The sequence below is a fragment of the Lepisosteus platostomus genome, chromosome 1 (genome assembly GCF_059453375.1).
Source record: "Lepisosteus platostomus isolate fLepPlt1 chromosome 1, fLepPlt1.hap1, whole genome shotgun sequence".
In the NCBI taxonomy this organism is placed as follows: Eukaryota; Metazoa; Chordata; class Actinopteri; order Semionotiformes; family Lepisosteidae; genus Lepisosteus; species Lepisosteus platostomus.
The window spans coordinates 80,446,495-80,461,107 of record NC_142611.1 but is presented as its reverse complement, the minus strand read 5'-3'; the positions used below and the strand labels follow the sequence as shown (position 1 = coordinate 80,461,107).

The 14,613-nt window shown below is 45.3% G+C and overlaps 1 protein-coding gene across 5 annotated transcripts in view; it reads left to right on the top strand.

The window, feature by feature from the left end:
- LOC148679015 (transcription factor COE3) overlaps positions 1–14,613 on the top strand; it is a 165,711-nt gene that overhangs the window by 109,429 nt on the left and 41,669 nt on the right. For 3 of the 5 annotated variants that reach the window (XM_088638525.1, XM_088638492.1, XM_088638507.1), the window contains exons 8-11: positions 3,390–3,471; positions 4,463–4,580; positions 7,378–7,511; positions 9,147–9,273. In XM_088638525.1, the coding sequence (XP_088494651.1) occupies positions 3,390–3,471; positions 4,463–4,580; positions 7,378–7,511; positions 9,147–9,273 (461 nt within the window). The remainder of the gene's footprint in view (positions 1–3,389; positions 3,472–4,462; positions 4,581–7,377; positions 7,512–9,146; positions 9,274–14,613) is intronic. The other 2 variants (XM_088638499.1, XM_088638518.1) reach the window with 1 other exon arrangement.

Below are 14,613 nucleotides of genomic sequence, written 5' to 3'. Positions count from 1 at the left end.
CTTATGATCTCTCTGGCATTTAAAGCTGATAATTTAACAATCAGCCTCTCTTAAAAACAGGCTTCACGTACAGTATATTCTTTAATGACTCTTGAATTTTTTGTCCTGTACATAAGCCGTACATTGTCTTGAAAAAGACTGTTTTAAGTCTACAAAATGGCAAATGCTCATTAGCTGAAGGTGCTCTCCTACTAGGGCAGGCAGCACTGAGGTGTTGTTTGCAAGCAAGCAGCTGGGGTTACTGAGGGGTTAATTTCCCCTGTAGGTCCACTCTCATGTGTGCTGTCCATACATAATCCAGGAATAGACACTGCAGCCTGGGCCCATCGTTGCAACAACACATTGTCAGAGCTGGTGACATTTCCAAATAATTGGCCATTAGCCATCCCAGAGTGCACTGCGCGGCTGACCTCGGTTAGCTTGTGAATATTTTACCAGCTGGACATTACGGTATTGTTGTGCCTTTAAAATAAAACGCCCAACTGAGAGGGACATTCTGAGGGAGGCTCTGTAGTGATTAAAGGGGGATCTGGCAAGCCACCAGGCTGGATGATATTACAGAGATTATGTCAGTTTACTGCCTGGCACAGTGGTTAGCATTGCAGCCTCGCAGAGCTGGGACCCTAGTTTCAATTCCAGACCTGGGCTGCTGTCTGTGTGGAGTTTCTATGTTCTTGTGTTGGTGTGGATTTCCCCCAGGTGCTCCGGTTACTCCTCGCATAGTCTGAAGACATTCTGGTGGGTTAACTGGCGTGTGGGAAAACTGTCCCTGGTGTGCGTGTGTCTGTGTGTGCCCCGTGCTGGACTGCTGTCCCATCTGGGGAGTATCCGGTCTTGTGCCTGCTGCTTGCTGGGATAGGCTCTGGCTCCCCTGCGCCCCGGAATTGCATATATCGGTTAGGAAATGGATGGATGTTAGTTAACCTGGACTTTCACATAGCCTTTCTAACATACGCCTGTGGCATCTTCCATCCTCATAAAATCCTGTGGGAGAAATGTGGGTGAATTTTGTTTATTTGTATTCATTTTTCCTTGACTGTCTCCATCCTGATGGAAAGCGCTAGTAGCTGTGTCACGAGCAGACAGAATTCCTGACTTGTTGAGTGGAACTGCTTCCTGCCTTTTCCGAAGGGACCAGTTTCACCAGACCAGTGTGTGGGGGGGCGTTTCAGACTGACTCATGAGAGAGGGTGGTTTGCCCAATGAAAGATGTGTAAGTTTACAACAGCCAGTTCTCTGGTTATATACCCACCTGATTTGGAACGGCGAATTGTGTTTCCTACGAGTTGGCTTGGAGTGAACTCCCACGAAGACGAAGACTAGGCAGTCTGCCCTGACCCACCCACTTTTAGGAATTTCTCCATTTTAACCACAGCACCCTTTGAGCACTTAATGTAACGTGTCCATTCAAAACTGCGAACGAGAGGCACTTCTTTACACAAAGGGCTGTGGGAGCGTGGAACAGACCATGGAAGCAGCATATCTGCTTCAACAACATGGCTGGACATCTTGTTCCAGACTCCCACAACTCTTTGTGTTAAGAAGTGCCTTTGTGTTTCACTGAATGCTTCCTCATCGTGTCAGGACTAGCAAGCTTCAGCTCCTTCAATCTGTTCGAGTAGTAGTTTCTGTATCTGTTAGTGAAAAACTAAGAAAGAACAATTAAATTATCCAGAAATCCATTTAGGAATATTGTGAAACATTTGTACTTTGGTTGAATGTCCAGATAATTAATTGATTCATTAATTAAATACTAAATATTGAATAGATCTGTGTTCCGCATCAGTAACATTTTGATAATACAACAGCTCTTTTTCATGGTTTTTCCCACAGACATATATTTTCTGGAGTCAAATTGGTTGTGTGATGAATGAATGTAAAGTCAAGTTGTCTGCTGCAAATATTTAAATAAAAGTAAGAGATGCACGCAGAGATAAGTTAGAAATGAATGCCATTCTGTTTACATATTTTGCCATTTTTAAATCTTATTGAATTTTAACGTCAGTGCAGCCTTAAACAATGTTAAACCGCAAAATCTAAACAACTTGGATCCTTGTTTACTGAAAACAATCTGAATCTGTCAAATACGTACAGAGATCATCCATGATCTATTTCAGAGCCTCACTCTCTGTCTGGTACTGCCCGTTGCTCAGTTCCACTGTAAGGAGGCCAATATCTGCAAGGCTAAACAATTCACCTAAGTGTTCGATTTCACACATTTCTGACCTTTTCAAAAGTCACATAGTGTACCTGGTGTGCCTTTTGCACGAGGCTCTGCAAAAAGACAGTTTTTGCTAGAAACAAAATGTGACTTTTTGTCATTTAATAAAAGTGATTTTTAAAAATTATTTTAATTAATAATTCTAAAATATTATTAGGAATATATATATATATTTATTTATCATTATTCTATGACCTGGATTAATGGTATAAAATCTATTTAACAATTGTATATGTGGAAACCAGGGTGGAGTGGTGGCACAGTCGTTAGCAGGGCTGCCTTGCAGCGCTGGAGTCCTGGGTTCAATTCCGGACCTGGAGTGCAGTCTGTGTGGAGTTTGTATGTTCTCCCTGTGTTCCCCCCTTCCTCCAGGAGCTCCGGTTTTGACACTCAGTCCAAAGACAAGTATGTGTGTGTTAAATTTGTCATAAACCATTGGTGCTCCTTTGGCACGCACCACAATTCGGGAAGGTTGTGTCTGTCTGCCCTGTGATGGACTGGCGTCCTGTCCAGGGTGTGTCCTGCCGTGTGGCCAGTCCTTCCTGGGAGGATAGGCCCTGGGCCACTGACCCTGTACTGGGTGAGCCGTTGCCGAAAGTCACGTGTGTGTCAAATGTCAAACCTCACTCTGGTTAACTGGGACCGAGTGCCATCTGCTGTATTCTGTATCTAACATGATAACATCAACCCCAGAGCATAAGACAGGGGCTCTCAAACCTTGTTCTGGGGTCTCCTCTCCCCACACCTGCTGGTTTCTGTTCCACACGAGCACTCAGAATATAACTGTTAAATTCCATAGCATAAAGGAGGTTTACCACTGCATTTCACCAACCTCTGCGTGGAAATAAATAAAAAAACAACGCCAAGCAGCCTGTTAGTCCAGTTAAGGATTCATTTAAGTCAAGAGCTCAGCTCCAGTGCAAACCAACAGGCGATTCCATGACCAGGATTGGGAATTCCTGGTACAGACCATAAGAATCACAAGGATTTGTTTTCCTTTTGTTTGTAACATCTTGTTAACATTTACCACATTAATAACAGACATACCAGGGAATAAAGGTTCCTGAGGTCTGTTCTTTGTTAGGTATCTGGTCCTGAAATTTGCTGCTGCGACCGTCATTATTACAGCTACCACTAATATTAATGTCTTGTTTTATTTTTCTCTCAGATTCTTCCTGAAGTTCTTCCTCAAGTGCAATCAGAACTGTTTGAAAAATGCAGGGAACCCACGAGACATGCGGCGCTTCCAGGTAGGCAACCTCAGCAGGGTCCTGCCGGACGGACCACCCCCGAGCAGGAACAAACAGGAGCGGAGTTTGTACATTAAGATGAAGAAAGCAACCCGTACCTTTTAAAAGGGTCTTGTCTGAAGACCTTCATAGCTGGACACCTAGATAGAGCTCAGGGCCAAGACCATCCACAGACGGCCCTCTGCTGTGCTTGGAGTAGAGGAGCCTGGACGCAGGAGTGCAGTCGCCCGATGCTCCCGATCAGAGCGGCGGCACTCTTTGCTCTCAGGGAATGGGCACCTTGGTCGCCTTGCCTGCTGTCTACCTGCGTGGCTGCTGACAAACATACTGTATAACTTTCATGAACAGACTAGAAATAGAAACAGCAGCAGGTTTGTACTAAATACATCAAGCCTACTTAGATCCACAATCTGGGGAGTGCATGTTTTTTTCTAGCCGTGCGTCATATTTCACTGTGAACACGAGGTGACCAGTTTCCACACTTGTTCCCAGTTCTTCGGGCAGAATCCATAACTGGTCAAACCCTCGTCTTTCCAGGCACATAGAGACTGCTCGTTGCAGTCCAGGTTAAACAGTGAAAATGGAAAGGATTGCTGTGTTTTGGAGATGGCTGGTGTTCTTGTTGCCCGGGCCTCTGTGTGTGGGTGGGTGGTAGGGTTCGGGACCTGACGGTGACGCTGGACTTGAGGGCACTGGCTCAGGCTAGCACCACGGCACGCACCCTGCACTGACTCTCTTGTGGTGGTAGGAGTCCTTCGGGAAGACCCTTCTCAGTGCGAGTCTGTGCCTGGGCTACTCAAATCCTTAATCTTCCCTGCAATTTACCCTGTGTCTGAAGGCACTGCCAGCCTGGAACATGCCGGGAACCCCCTGCAGCTTCCAGTTTCTCCACATGAGTCCCTGGCAGTAGCAGCAGCAGCTGTAGTGAAAGCGGGAATCGCTGTGTTGCCGTTCGGGAGGTTCAGCGTTGCCCCTTGTTCTCCCCCTCCAGGTCGTGGTGTCGACAACGGTGAATGTGGATGGCCATGTGCTCGCCGTCTCCGACAACATGTTTGTTCACAATAACTCCAAACACGGGCGGAGGGCGAGACGCCTGGACCCTTCTGAAGGTAGGAAGGACTGCCTGTTGTGCCCACGTGTGCCCTGTGGGTGCTCACCTGGCAGGTCCCTGCGATAACACCCTTACCTGTATAGTCAAGCCCTCGAGCTTCTTTACCCTGGAGTAGCAGTGTGTTGAATTCCTTAACTCACTGAAGACATCCGGTCCTGCAAAGTTTTCAAACAGGAAAGCCCGGCTATAAAATCTATGAATGTGTCTTGGCGGCAGTGTGCGTTGTCACTCAGCCCCTCCTCCATTCTGCCTCTCCTGCATGTTTGGTTGCTAACTGATCCGAGGAAGCTATCCAGATGTTTTCCGAAGGCTCCTGGGGAAGAACATGGCTTGAGGGGTCGTTTCAGACACCCACCACCCTTTGAGTAGAAAGAGCCGCTTGTTCTCAGACCACATCAGCGCTGACTTGATCTACGTCAGGGTGTGCTGGGTCCCCTAGTGGAGCTTTAGGGTCCTGGTAGACTGTTTGCCACACTCACAACGATGAGTGCTACAGGGTGTGAAACAATATATCACTTGTGAAACAGCATCTTTGCTTTCTCTGCCCATCCCTGTGATAGTTTAAAATACTTCTCCCTTGGCCGTGAACATTTGATCCTAATACAAGGTGTTCTGCGTTGTGTCCAGTGTTGTTGAAAAACAGAAAATTAAGGAAGGCAGAGTCTGACACTGACCAAATCAGGAGCCGTAGATGTGTCAGGGTAATGTTCCCATGGCAGCAGGGATGAAAAAGCCCTCCGAGTGTCTATCAGCGGCAGGAAATCTGTCGAGAGTGGAGGCGATCTTGTCTTCCGCCTCTGGACCCCAGAGAACAGGACTGAAGTCAAATCCATTGAGTGGATCTTGTAGACTTTCATCTCTCCTGGCAGACTGCATTGCTTTGTTAGGAGATAAAGGCAAAACCATCTGCTCGTGGCTCGGACTTCTTTGTTGTCTCGATTAATACACTATTTTTTTAAAGATCATTTTTTTATTTTTATCCAGATTTCAATTTTGCAAATATGTCCAGATCCCCAGGAGGAGTATTAATCTACGCATCTGTGGATTACAGTGAAAAATCTAGTTTTCTGCCTCTCATAAACAATGGGAAAAATGAACGATAACACCAGATGTAAAAAAAACGCAATAAAATCGTATGTACTATAGATGCTCGTGTAGAGACAATTGGCTCAGATTTATCTAGATTGTCCTTTGTGTTATGACCCATGTAAGTACTGGAATCAAAGCCAAATATTACATATCATAAAGCTTATTAATTTATCACAGTGTTTCATGTCATTCAGTGGTACACTTTATCATTGCAGCTCCTTTAAGTAAACTACTGTAAACTCGCAAAATACAAACCTGCAGACCAGCACAATATAGACAGTTTATAACAGAACAATTAGTTCAGATCCCTCCCCAGACATAACAATTCTGTAGTCCTCTCTAAAACTCAAAATTTACCATTATTATTTTGCCTGTTACAGCTATGGTTTTCTATTTTCATCCTCATAAATTTAACACTGACTACTGATTTCAGCACTAGTACTAGAAAATATGAAATTTCGTTTTACATGACGGCACACATATGCCTTATCCGATCTTGATGTCCCTCCTTGTTTCTTAATCCCACTGTGATAATGAGATATTTGCGAGGATAGCTAACGAACAGAACGATCGATTGTCAGGTTCTTTCCCAGCCCAGTGAAGTGATCTTGTCACTGGGTCCCTTCAGCGTTATCTGTTTGGGAGGTCAAGGGTTATTTTTCCAGACAAGACTGAATCAATCTAGATGTAAATGTGTATGAGGGAGTCTGGGCCAGCCTGCCTGTCTGTCTCTGTGCTCCTGCAGAATGCCTAGTCAGTGGCCAGGGTATTTTCTGGCAGAGAGTGATTTTTTAAAATGGAATACAGCATTGTGCTGAGTGAGGCTCTTCAAAACCAGAAATACTGATATTTAAAATATTGGAAAAGAATTATGGACTATGGAGCAATATTGACTTCCAACAATATGGGGGAACAAACCTATTTTGTTTTATTGAATTCAGGGTCAACAAACAGTAATATAGATGTGCCATCTCTATCGTACTCTGCCTACAAGAAGTAAAACTGCATTGAAAATAAACTGCTTGGGTAGCACAACACTGTCACGGTAATTTAACTCTTAAAAACACAAACGACAACTAGTGCTACAGCTCTTATTAATATGATGAGTAATAATTTATTGTCTGATTTCTCACACATTGGTTTTGCATTTGATCAGCTACTGTATGTGTTTAACACACACAGAGACTTACAAAGAACATTACATTTAAAATAAATATGATATTACTTAGAAGACATCAACCCATACATAGTCCTTACACCTAACACTCCGACAGGAATCCTCATCTTATTGGAGCCTATACAGTAGATTAACTCTCCCCACAATCCCCTGTAATTACTTATTACTAATACTAATTGCACTTGCCCATAAACCACTACTCCTTTAGTGTGGGCGCCGTTATGAAGTAGTATGAGTGTGGAATAAAGGAAGTCCTCATTCTGGCATTTTGTTTTGTTCGTCTGTAAAATGAGGTATTAGATGTATGCAAGATCGAAACATCTAGTGCTGACGTAACTGAATGAAACGGATCTGGATACCTTTATTCCCATCATGCATTTTTATCATGTCGCTGTTCCCACGACTGAAGCACAGACTGCATGCCCCAAAGAGAACCCTCTCCCCCTGCTTGTCGTATGTCCCAGTCCCAGTCCCAGTCCCAGTCCCTGCACTCCCTGGTGACCCATCTCCCTCTCTTACCTTTCCGAAGCAGCTACGCCCTGCATCAAGGCCATCAGCCCCAGCGAGGGCTGGACCACGGGGGGCGCCACTGTCATCGTCATCGGGGACAACTTCTTCGACGGGCTGCAGGTGGTCTTCGGCACCATGCTGGTGTGGAGCGAGGTGGGTGTGCAGTGCCCCGGGCAAAACAGCCTGAAGGCCTTCTGTCTCTGGGCTGCGATGGAAACGGCACTTGGGTGAGAGCGCAGTCCCGCGGTAATGAGGTGATGGACTGGGAGATCCTGGGGACCAGTGGAACGTGCTGGGATGGAAATAAAGATCCCGGTCCCCACCGCCTCACTGGAAGTTTCCACAGTGACACTCTCCACACTGTGCTCACTCACTCTGGGGTTCCCAGCACCCCCTGCAGCTGGGGGCTGACGACATGTTAAAGCTGGGGTGTCACACCTCTGGAGGGCCTAGTGTCTTCTGGGTAGTCAACTAAATAATTAAGGATTTTGTAGAACTGATTACTGAACAAATGGACATCAGTAAAAGTTACCTCTCAAACACCTTCAGGACTGGGTAGCAGTGTTAACAATTGTGCTGTTCATGAAATATTTAGACCAGCTCTGTAACTGAGAGCTCAGGTGGAGCCAGAAGAACACAAAACGCAGAAGACACCAGGACATGAGTCTGACACCCCTCTTTTAAAGGAAGTGTAACGCTTACGGCCGACAGGCACTGTGTAAGAGCCGGCGTACCAGAGCGGTGACGTCACCGCCCTTCCCTGTGATAGCAGGACCACAGCTACTGGGCTGTGGAGAGATCTCTCTTTAGCTCACGGGGCTGGGTCGCTGCAGAGAGACGCGGGAGTCCCGGGTTCGAGCCTCAGTCAGGATGGGGCCGACCTAATGCGGCAAGGGCGCCCGCCTGAGCCCCCGTTGCGTTACAGAAGCATCACGGGCTGCACCTACCTAGGTGGTGCTGTTCCTTCTGCTCTGTCTCTGCCGTCTCGTGAGCTGGGGAGCAAAGCTGGAATTTGTGCTGGTTCACCTCACTGCGCGCCACCCATGACCCATGACCCATGTCTGGGCAGATCAGCAGATCAGCAGACAGCAGATTCTGATCAGTGTTATAAATCTCACCTCCAGACCAGCTTGCATGAGATCCCCATCCCTCAGTCTTTAAATCACCCCAGGAGAGAAACTGGACAATGAATTGTGCAAATCTCCACAGTCACTGAGAGGGCTTGTGTACTTACCATTGACTCCACTGTTGGGCTGTGCCTTGCCACTCACACTGTCCACTCACAGGGACAGAGCATCTCTACTGTGAATGTAAAAATCGCAGTCTCTTGGTCTGTGACCCTTGCTTTGCATTCTTCAGTTTGTCTTAGATTACCACTTGTTTGAGCCCATCTAGGTAGTTAGTAGTTAGTTGATCCAAGGCTCTCATCCAGCTGTTTCTTGAAAGAAGCTGTCATACTGGCTTCAACACCATGGAGGTGCCATGCTCCTGCAGCCTGTTCCACACCCTAGCCCCTTGGGTGAAGGAGTGTCACCTGTTCTCAGATTTAAATGCTCCTCCACTCTAGTTTCTACTGGTTTGTGTTTCACTGTTATGAAATGAAAGGAAAGGATCATTGATCCGAGCGGACAGGTGAAGGGATAGGCAGGAGAGGGAACAACGGCGCCCGAAGGAAGAGAATGAAAACACCGATTGATTGATTGATTGATTGATTGATTGATTGATTGATTGATTGATTGATTGATTGATTCCTGACGTGTTCCGGGTGTTTTTTTGTTTGTTTTGCAGCTCATCACACCCCACGCGATCCGAGTTCAGACTCCGCCGCGACACATCCCTGGCGTGGTGGAGGTGACGCTCTCGTACAAGTCCAAGCAGTTCTGCAAGGGAGCACCTGGGCGCTTCGTGTACACAGGTAACACAGCCGGGCTCCGGGGCGGTCCTGTCGACAAGCAGCCTTCTGATCCGTCGCTGCTGAAAGCGCAGCTCCAGGACGCTCGCTGCTTATTGATTTCCGCGTCTGGTAGAACCCCGCCATTTTCCACGTTGCGGTGGTTTGTAGCTGATCGGTTCACTGGTTGGATTGCAAGAGGAAACTAACTTCAGAAATGAATTTTTAAAAGCATGGAGGAACCGGCATTGGTAGACTAGTAAAAAAATAAATAAGGGCCAATAAATGCTGGACCACACAAATCCATACAAAGGTCTGAATTTCAAATGAACATTTAATTCACAATTCTACCGTCAGCGCTAATCGAACCCAGTTTTTTAGTTTTGTAGGTGCGTGTGGATTTTTTTTTAAATCCTTTGGAATTATTATGGTCCTTACGGAGTGTGTTTCCCAAACCTCTGTACAGTTTTTAAAAATGTAACTCAGTAATATGAGGAAACCTCATGAAAAGGGTCTGGTACAGTAATTGGACAAACGGAGGTGTGTAAAGGAACACCGGAATGAGGTGTAGCACTGCGCTGATTCAGAGCGATTCACCATATGGTTGCAATGAATAATTAATTTAATTTAACTGTATCAGGCTGAGACTTCAAAGATATTTTTATGCATCCACGGCGATTGTGCAAGCAGCTCTTAAAACCCCCACAACTTATTCTTACAATCCTTGTCAGGCCAAATTTGCTCAAGATGGGTTACAAATTGATACCGTACGTATTCACAGATTCTTTAATTTTTTAAAAACCTTTTCAAACGGGAACTGGCGTTTCCCTCGAAAGCTTCTGTTCCATTGCAGTTGATGTTTCTATGCTCAAACACCAAAAACGCAACCTGAAACAACTGTAAACAGTAATCTCACAATTTAACTTCTAAATACTGTAAGTGGTAATTCGTTTCAGAGCTGCAGCGCACATACACAGTATAAATACACAGTATATATTTAGTTTCCTATGCAGTTTTTGCTATCGTTTAGCTTCTTTCACCTATGAAAGTTATCAGTTTGAGAATTCAGGTTTTGTTTAATGATATTCAATTTTTTTTTTAAAAAGGCTATATCGTTTGTTTTGCAACACATCACAAGAATACCTCACAGCAGGTGAATACTTTTGTAAGACACTTTAATAATCATAATAATAATCATAATAATAATCATAATAATAATTCCTTACACTTATGTAGCACGTTTCTGGACACTCCACTCAAAGCAGGTAATGGGGACTCCCCTCCACCACCACCAGTGTGCAGCCCCACCTGGATGATGCTCCAGTACACTCCCCACACACCAGCTCTCAGTGGGGAGGAGAGCAGAGTGATGAGGCCAATTCACTTTATCTGCCTTCTTAAAAAAGACCTTCTGGATGGAGATCCAGGTTGAATCCATCAGGCAAATTCGTATTGTGGAAATACTGTACTAGCAATGGTGAGTCCAAATCAGTGATTCAGAAAAAAACACCTACTGTACCTGTCACCTACCAGGCTACAGGCTACAGGCTACAGGCTACATACTGTGTAAAGCACAGGTTACTTACTTTTTTACAGTATATACTGTAGTTAAACAGCTCCTTGAATCTGCTGATAGCAGTTTATGTCAAGTGAGTGTTTCAGGCCTGTGGCAGATGTTTGAGGGTGAACAGGTCTGCGATTTTCTCTCTCTGCAAGCGTTTCCTTCCAAGCAGGCAGATCCTCTGAAACTCGACCCCCGTGTGCAAACAGAACATGGCGCAGGCTTGGATCAGCACCTGCAGCAGCTGGGCCTGAGTCTGGAGCTGGTAGCAGCTGACCTCAGCTCTCAGGGCTCAGACTGCAGAACAGTGCCCGTTTGTCAGTCGGCAAGAACCGATGACCTTTGCCCTGGGGCACCTTTATTAAACACGCACACACTAAAATACCGCTTTTATTAATCGGAGCGATGGAAAAACGCTCAGACTGAAACGTGCAGGCCAGTGGTTGAGTTGATCCATTTTGTACAAACAGTTAAACGTAGTGCTGTGCACGTCGGCCTGGAGCCTTGGATTTAGAACTTGCTATCAGTAGATAATCAGAGTCTTGCCAACCTCTTCCTACACACCACTGTGCAGGCCGTAGTATCGTCTTGGTAAATCAGTCTTTTCTTTGCCTGACTTTATTACTGAATAATATAGAGACCTTTGAAACCGCAGAAAGGTCAGGGGGAGGAGTGTTTAGCATGATAACAAAATGTCACTGTGTTCAACATAAAAGAAAAGATTTTGTTAAGGCTTTCTGTTAAACTGAAGGTTTATCTCGCCATTTTTCTCTTAAAAAGCGTGGCTTTATTCAGACACATGTATATTCAGCACATCCATTATTTTCATCCCTGTAGGTCTGATTCTCTGGCTGCTATTGTGGAATGCGAACAGGCTCCTGTACATTTTTACATGTTCATGTTTTTGTTCTGTTTTAAAAATCAGATATTTGCACGAATATCTTTTAAGCCTTGAACATACACCCAACCCTGTGCTTCAGTGCAGGGGAAGACAAACATCTTAAACAGTCAAGAGTAGAGCTGTTGTATGAGTGGCTGTAGTCAACAGAAATCGGTATGACACTTGTTGTATAATCAGTCATTTAACTTGCAAGTTATGGATATGCTCTGAGGTTTAAAGAACATTAAATAATTTGGGCCCTTTTGTCTAAATCTAAACAAACAAAATAATGAAATAGCTTTTTAAAGAAAAATAATGAAATAGCTTTTTGACAGTTAGCTCAGCACAAATTATTATCATTATTGCTATTGTTAGCTTGTTCATTGCTAACCAGTGGCTCTGTTTCTGTTCAGCTGTCCTCCTTTGTTTCAGGACTGTCCTGTGTGACCCCTAAAATGTGAGCAAGCATGGACATTAATTTCTCCCAAGACCATTTCCCCTTTCCCAGAATCAAGGCCACAGCACACATGAAGACAATGCAGCAGGTATTCATGCTGCAGTTCTTCACTGTACTTACTGCAGCGTGCAGCACGGCCCAGTGAAGCTACACACAGGGCTTTTTCATGACTAAATATCCAGGCTTTGTATTATTCATCAGGAAAAAAAAGCATCGGATACAATCATGCTGTTTACATGAGGGACATTATAGGAGGCAATAGCATTACGCATTTAACTATCGTCGGTTCTCAGGACACCGTGTCGCAATCCAGGGTAGAGGAGATTAAAGCATTCAAATGAAACTCTTTAAATTTTTAACGCGCACCATTCTCCAGTGATAAGATCAAAAGAGGTGTAACAAGACACTGGAAAGCAGCTTGCCTACTCTGTGTCTATTACGGACATTTTTGAACATAAGAATAGAGAGAAAGGTTACGAATGACAGGCCATTCTGCCCATCTAGCCTGTTTGGTCATTAGAAGCTAATTGATCCAAGGATCTCATCCAGCTGTTCCTTGAAGGAAGGCAGGGTAAATTACAGGAAGCCACGCCTGTTGCACACTCCCACAGCTCTTTGTGTAAAGATGTGCATTTCTCTGGCAGCAGCGGCCTTCGCGGTACCAGCCCAGGGAAGGTGACAGCGAGTGTGTGAAAGCCTGTCTAGTGTGGGGCGCAGCCTGGCTCTGTCCCTGCCCTGCTCCGTCTGGCTCCTTCTCTTGCCCAGGTTGTTCCTCCTGCTGCTGCTGCTGCTGCTGTTGAAATTTATGGACAAATTAATGAGAGGAGCCGGGAGGTATTGACTTTCCTGGGAAAACACAGCTCTTCGAAAATCAGTGGCAGAGTGCTGCAATAATTCAGCCGCCATTGATCCCTCAGCCTTGTTGCCACATTGATCTTCGTTTTACAAGCCTCAAGTCTGTCTGATAGCATCAGGGACTGCAGACTGCTCTGCTCTTCACCACCACCATCATCATCATTATTGCCTATAGTAAGGAATGCTTTAGTTGGTTTGTATCATTACTTTAATATTGTACGGGTATGACTGGTGCTTCTCCACAGAGCTGTGGGTAGGCTGGAGCAGGCGCTTGCTGTGGGTCTGCTGTGATTGGATGTGCTGCAGCTCACCCTGCTCTTCTGATCCTTGGGCAGCGCGTGGTCTTTCACACGGAGTGCAGACACTGGCTGAGGCGGAAATTGAGCTTTGGGCAGTCTGACTTTGGCAATGCAACGAAGAGTCGAAATGACTGAAAAGTGTGATTGGCGGACAAATCCGGAGCATGCAATCTGATTACCTTCCTTGCAACGCCTTTGTATTTTAGGGGAAGTGCCTGTTCAGTGCCAGCACCGCCCCAGGGCACAGTCCAAATACTGTAAGAGCATGATGAAAGATTAGGATGGGAAAAGGCCATATTTATTAGTAGTCACTGAATCAAGGATCTCATCCAGCCATTCCTGAAGGAAGCCAGTGTATCAGTATGCAGTACAGTGGTACAGTATTCCACGCTCCAAGCCTTCGGTGGATCTAGATTCACCATACTGTGTGTTCTGTGTGGGTGCCTTATCATTGCTGTTTATCAATGGGCACGACATGGTCAAATCTCAAATCCATGGGTGCTACCCGGCTTGAATGACTTGAGTTTGTTGCATCATTGGCTTTTGGAATTTGTTAGCGGTGATTCAGATGTTCGGGGGGAAAAGAACAGAATTCCAGTGAAGTGTCATGGTGGCAAATAACATGATTGCTAGGGAAGTTATTAGGGAGGAAAACAATGAGGGAGTAGCCGGCCTTGCAGAGTGCAGGCCAGCGTGAGTACGCCATGATTCTGTCAGACACTGAATTTATTACTCAGTCCTGGAATTAAAGACCATAACCTTAGGATTGCTCGTGTGTAGTAGATTGAATACTGAATCTTCAGATGAAGGAGCCAGTGGTGTCTTTTCTGCTTTAAGAGCGACATGTCCGATGGGACTGTAGGCTCCAGATGTCTTGGAAACGGCTTGAAGTGACTGTGGTTGCAGATGTGCTGAACTTTAAAGACAGAATTACATGGGAGAGAGGGTGGAGTAAAGACCTGGAGAGGAGCTTAATATTTTGTTGATGCAACACAGAGCAGCTGTTTTCACCAAACAGGGGATGGGAATGAGCAGGAATGTTCTCGTAATCTGCACTTCACTAACAAGTATCTGATTCTGTAATTTAGCTAGTTAACACAAAACAGTCGGAGGACTGTGGCGAATCAGGCCCCTTAAAAGCTTAATAATAATTTCCAAAAAGATCAGCTGCAGCATAGAAAATAATGGCAGCAGTTACTGTAGGCGTGATAAGGCTCGGACTGTGTCTTGTGAAAATGTGAAATGAAAGCATGGTAAAGCTAGGCTCACTGTAAATACATTGACACTTCGTGCTCCACACCACTCGGGGTGG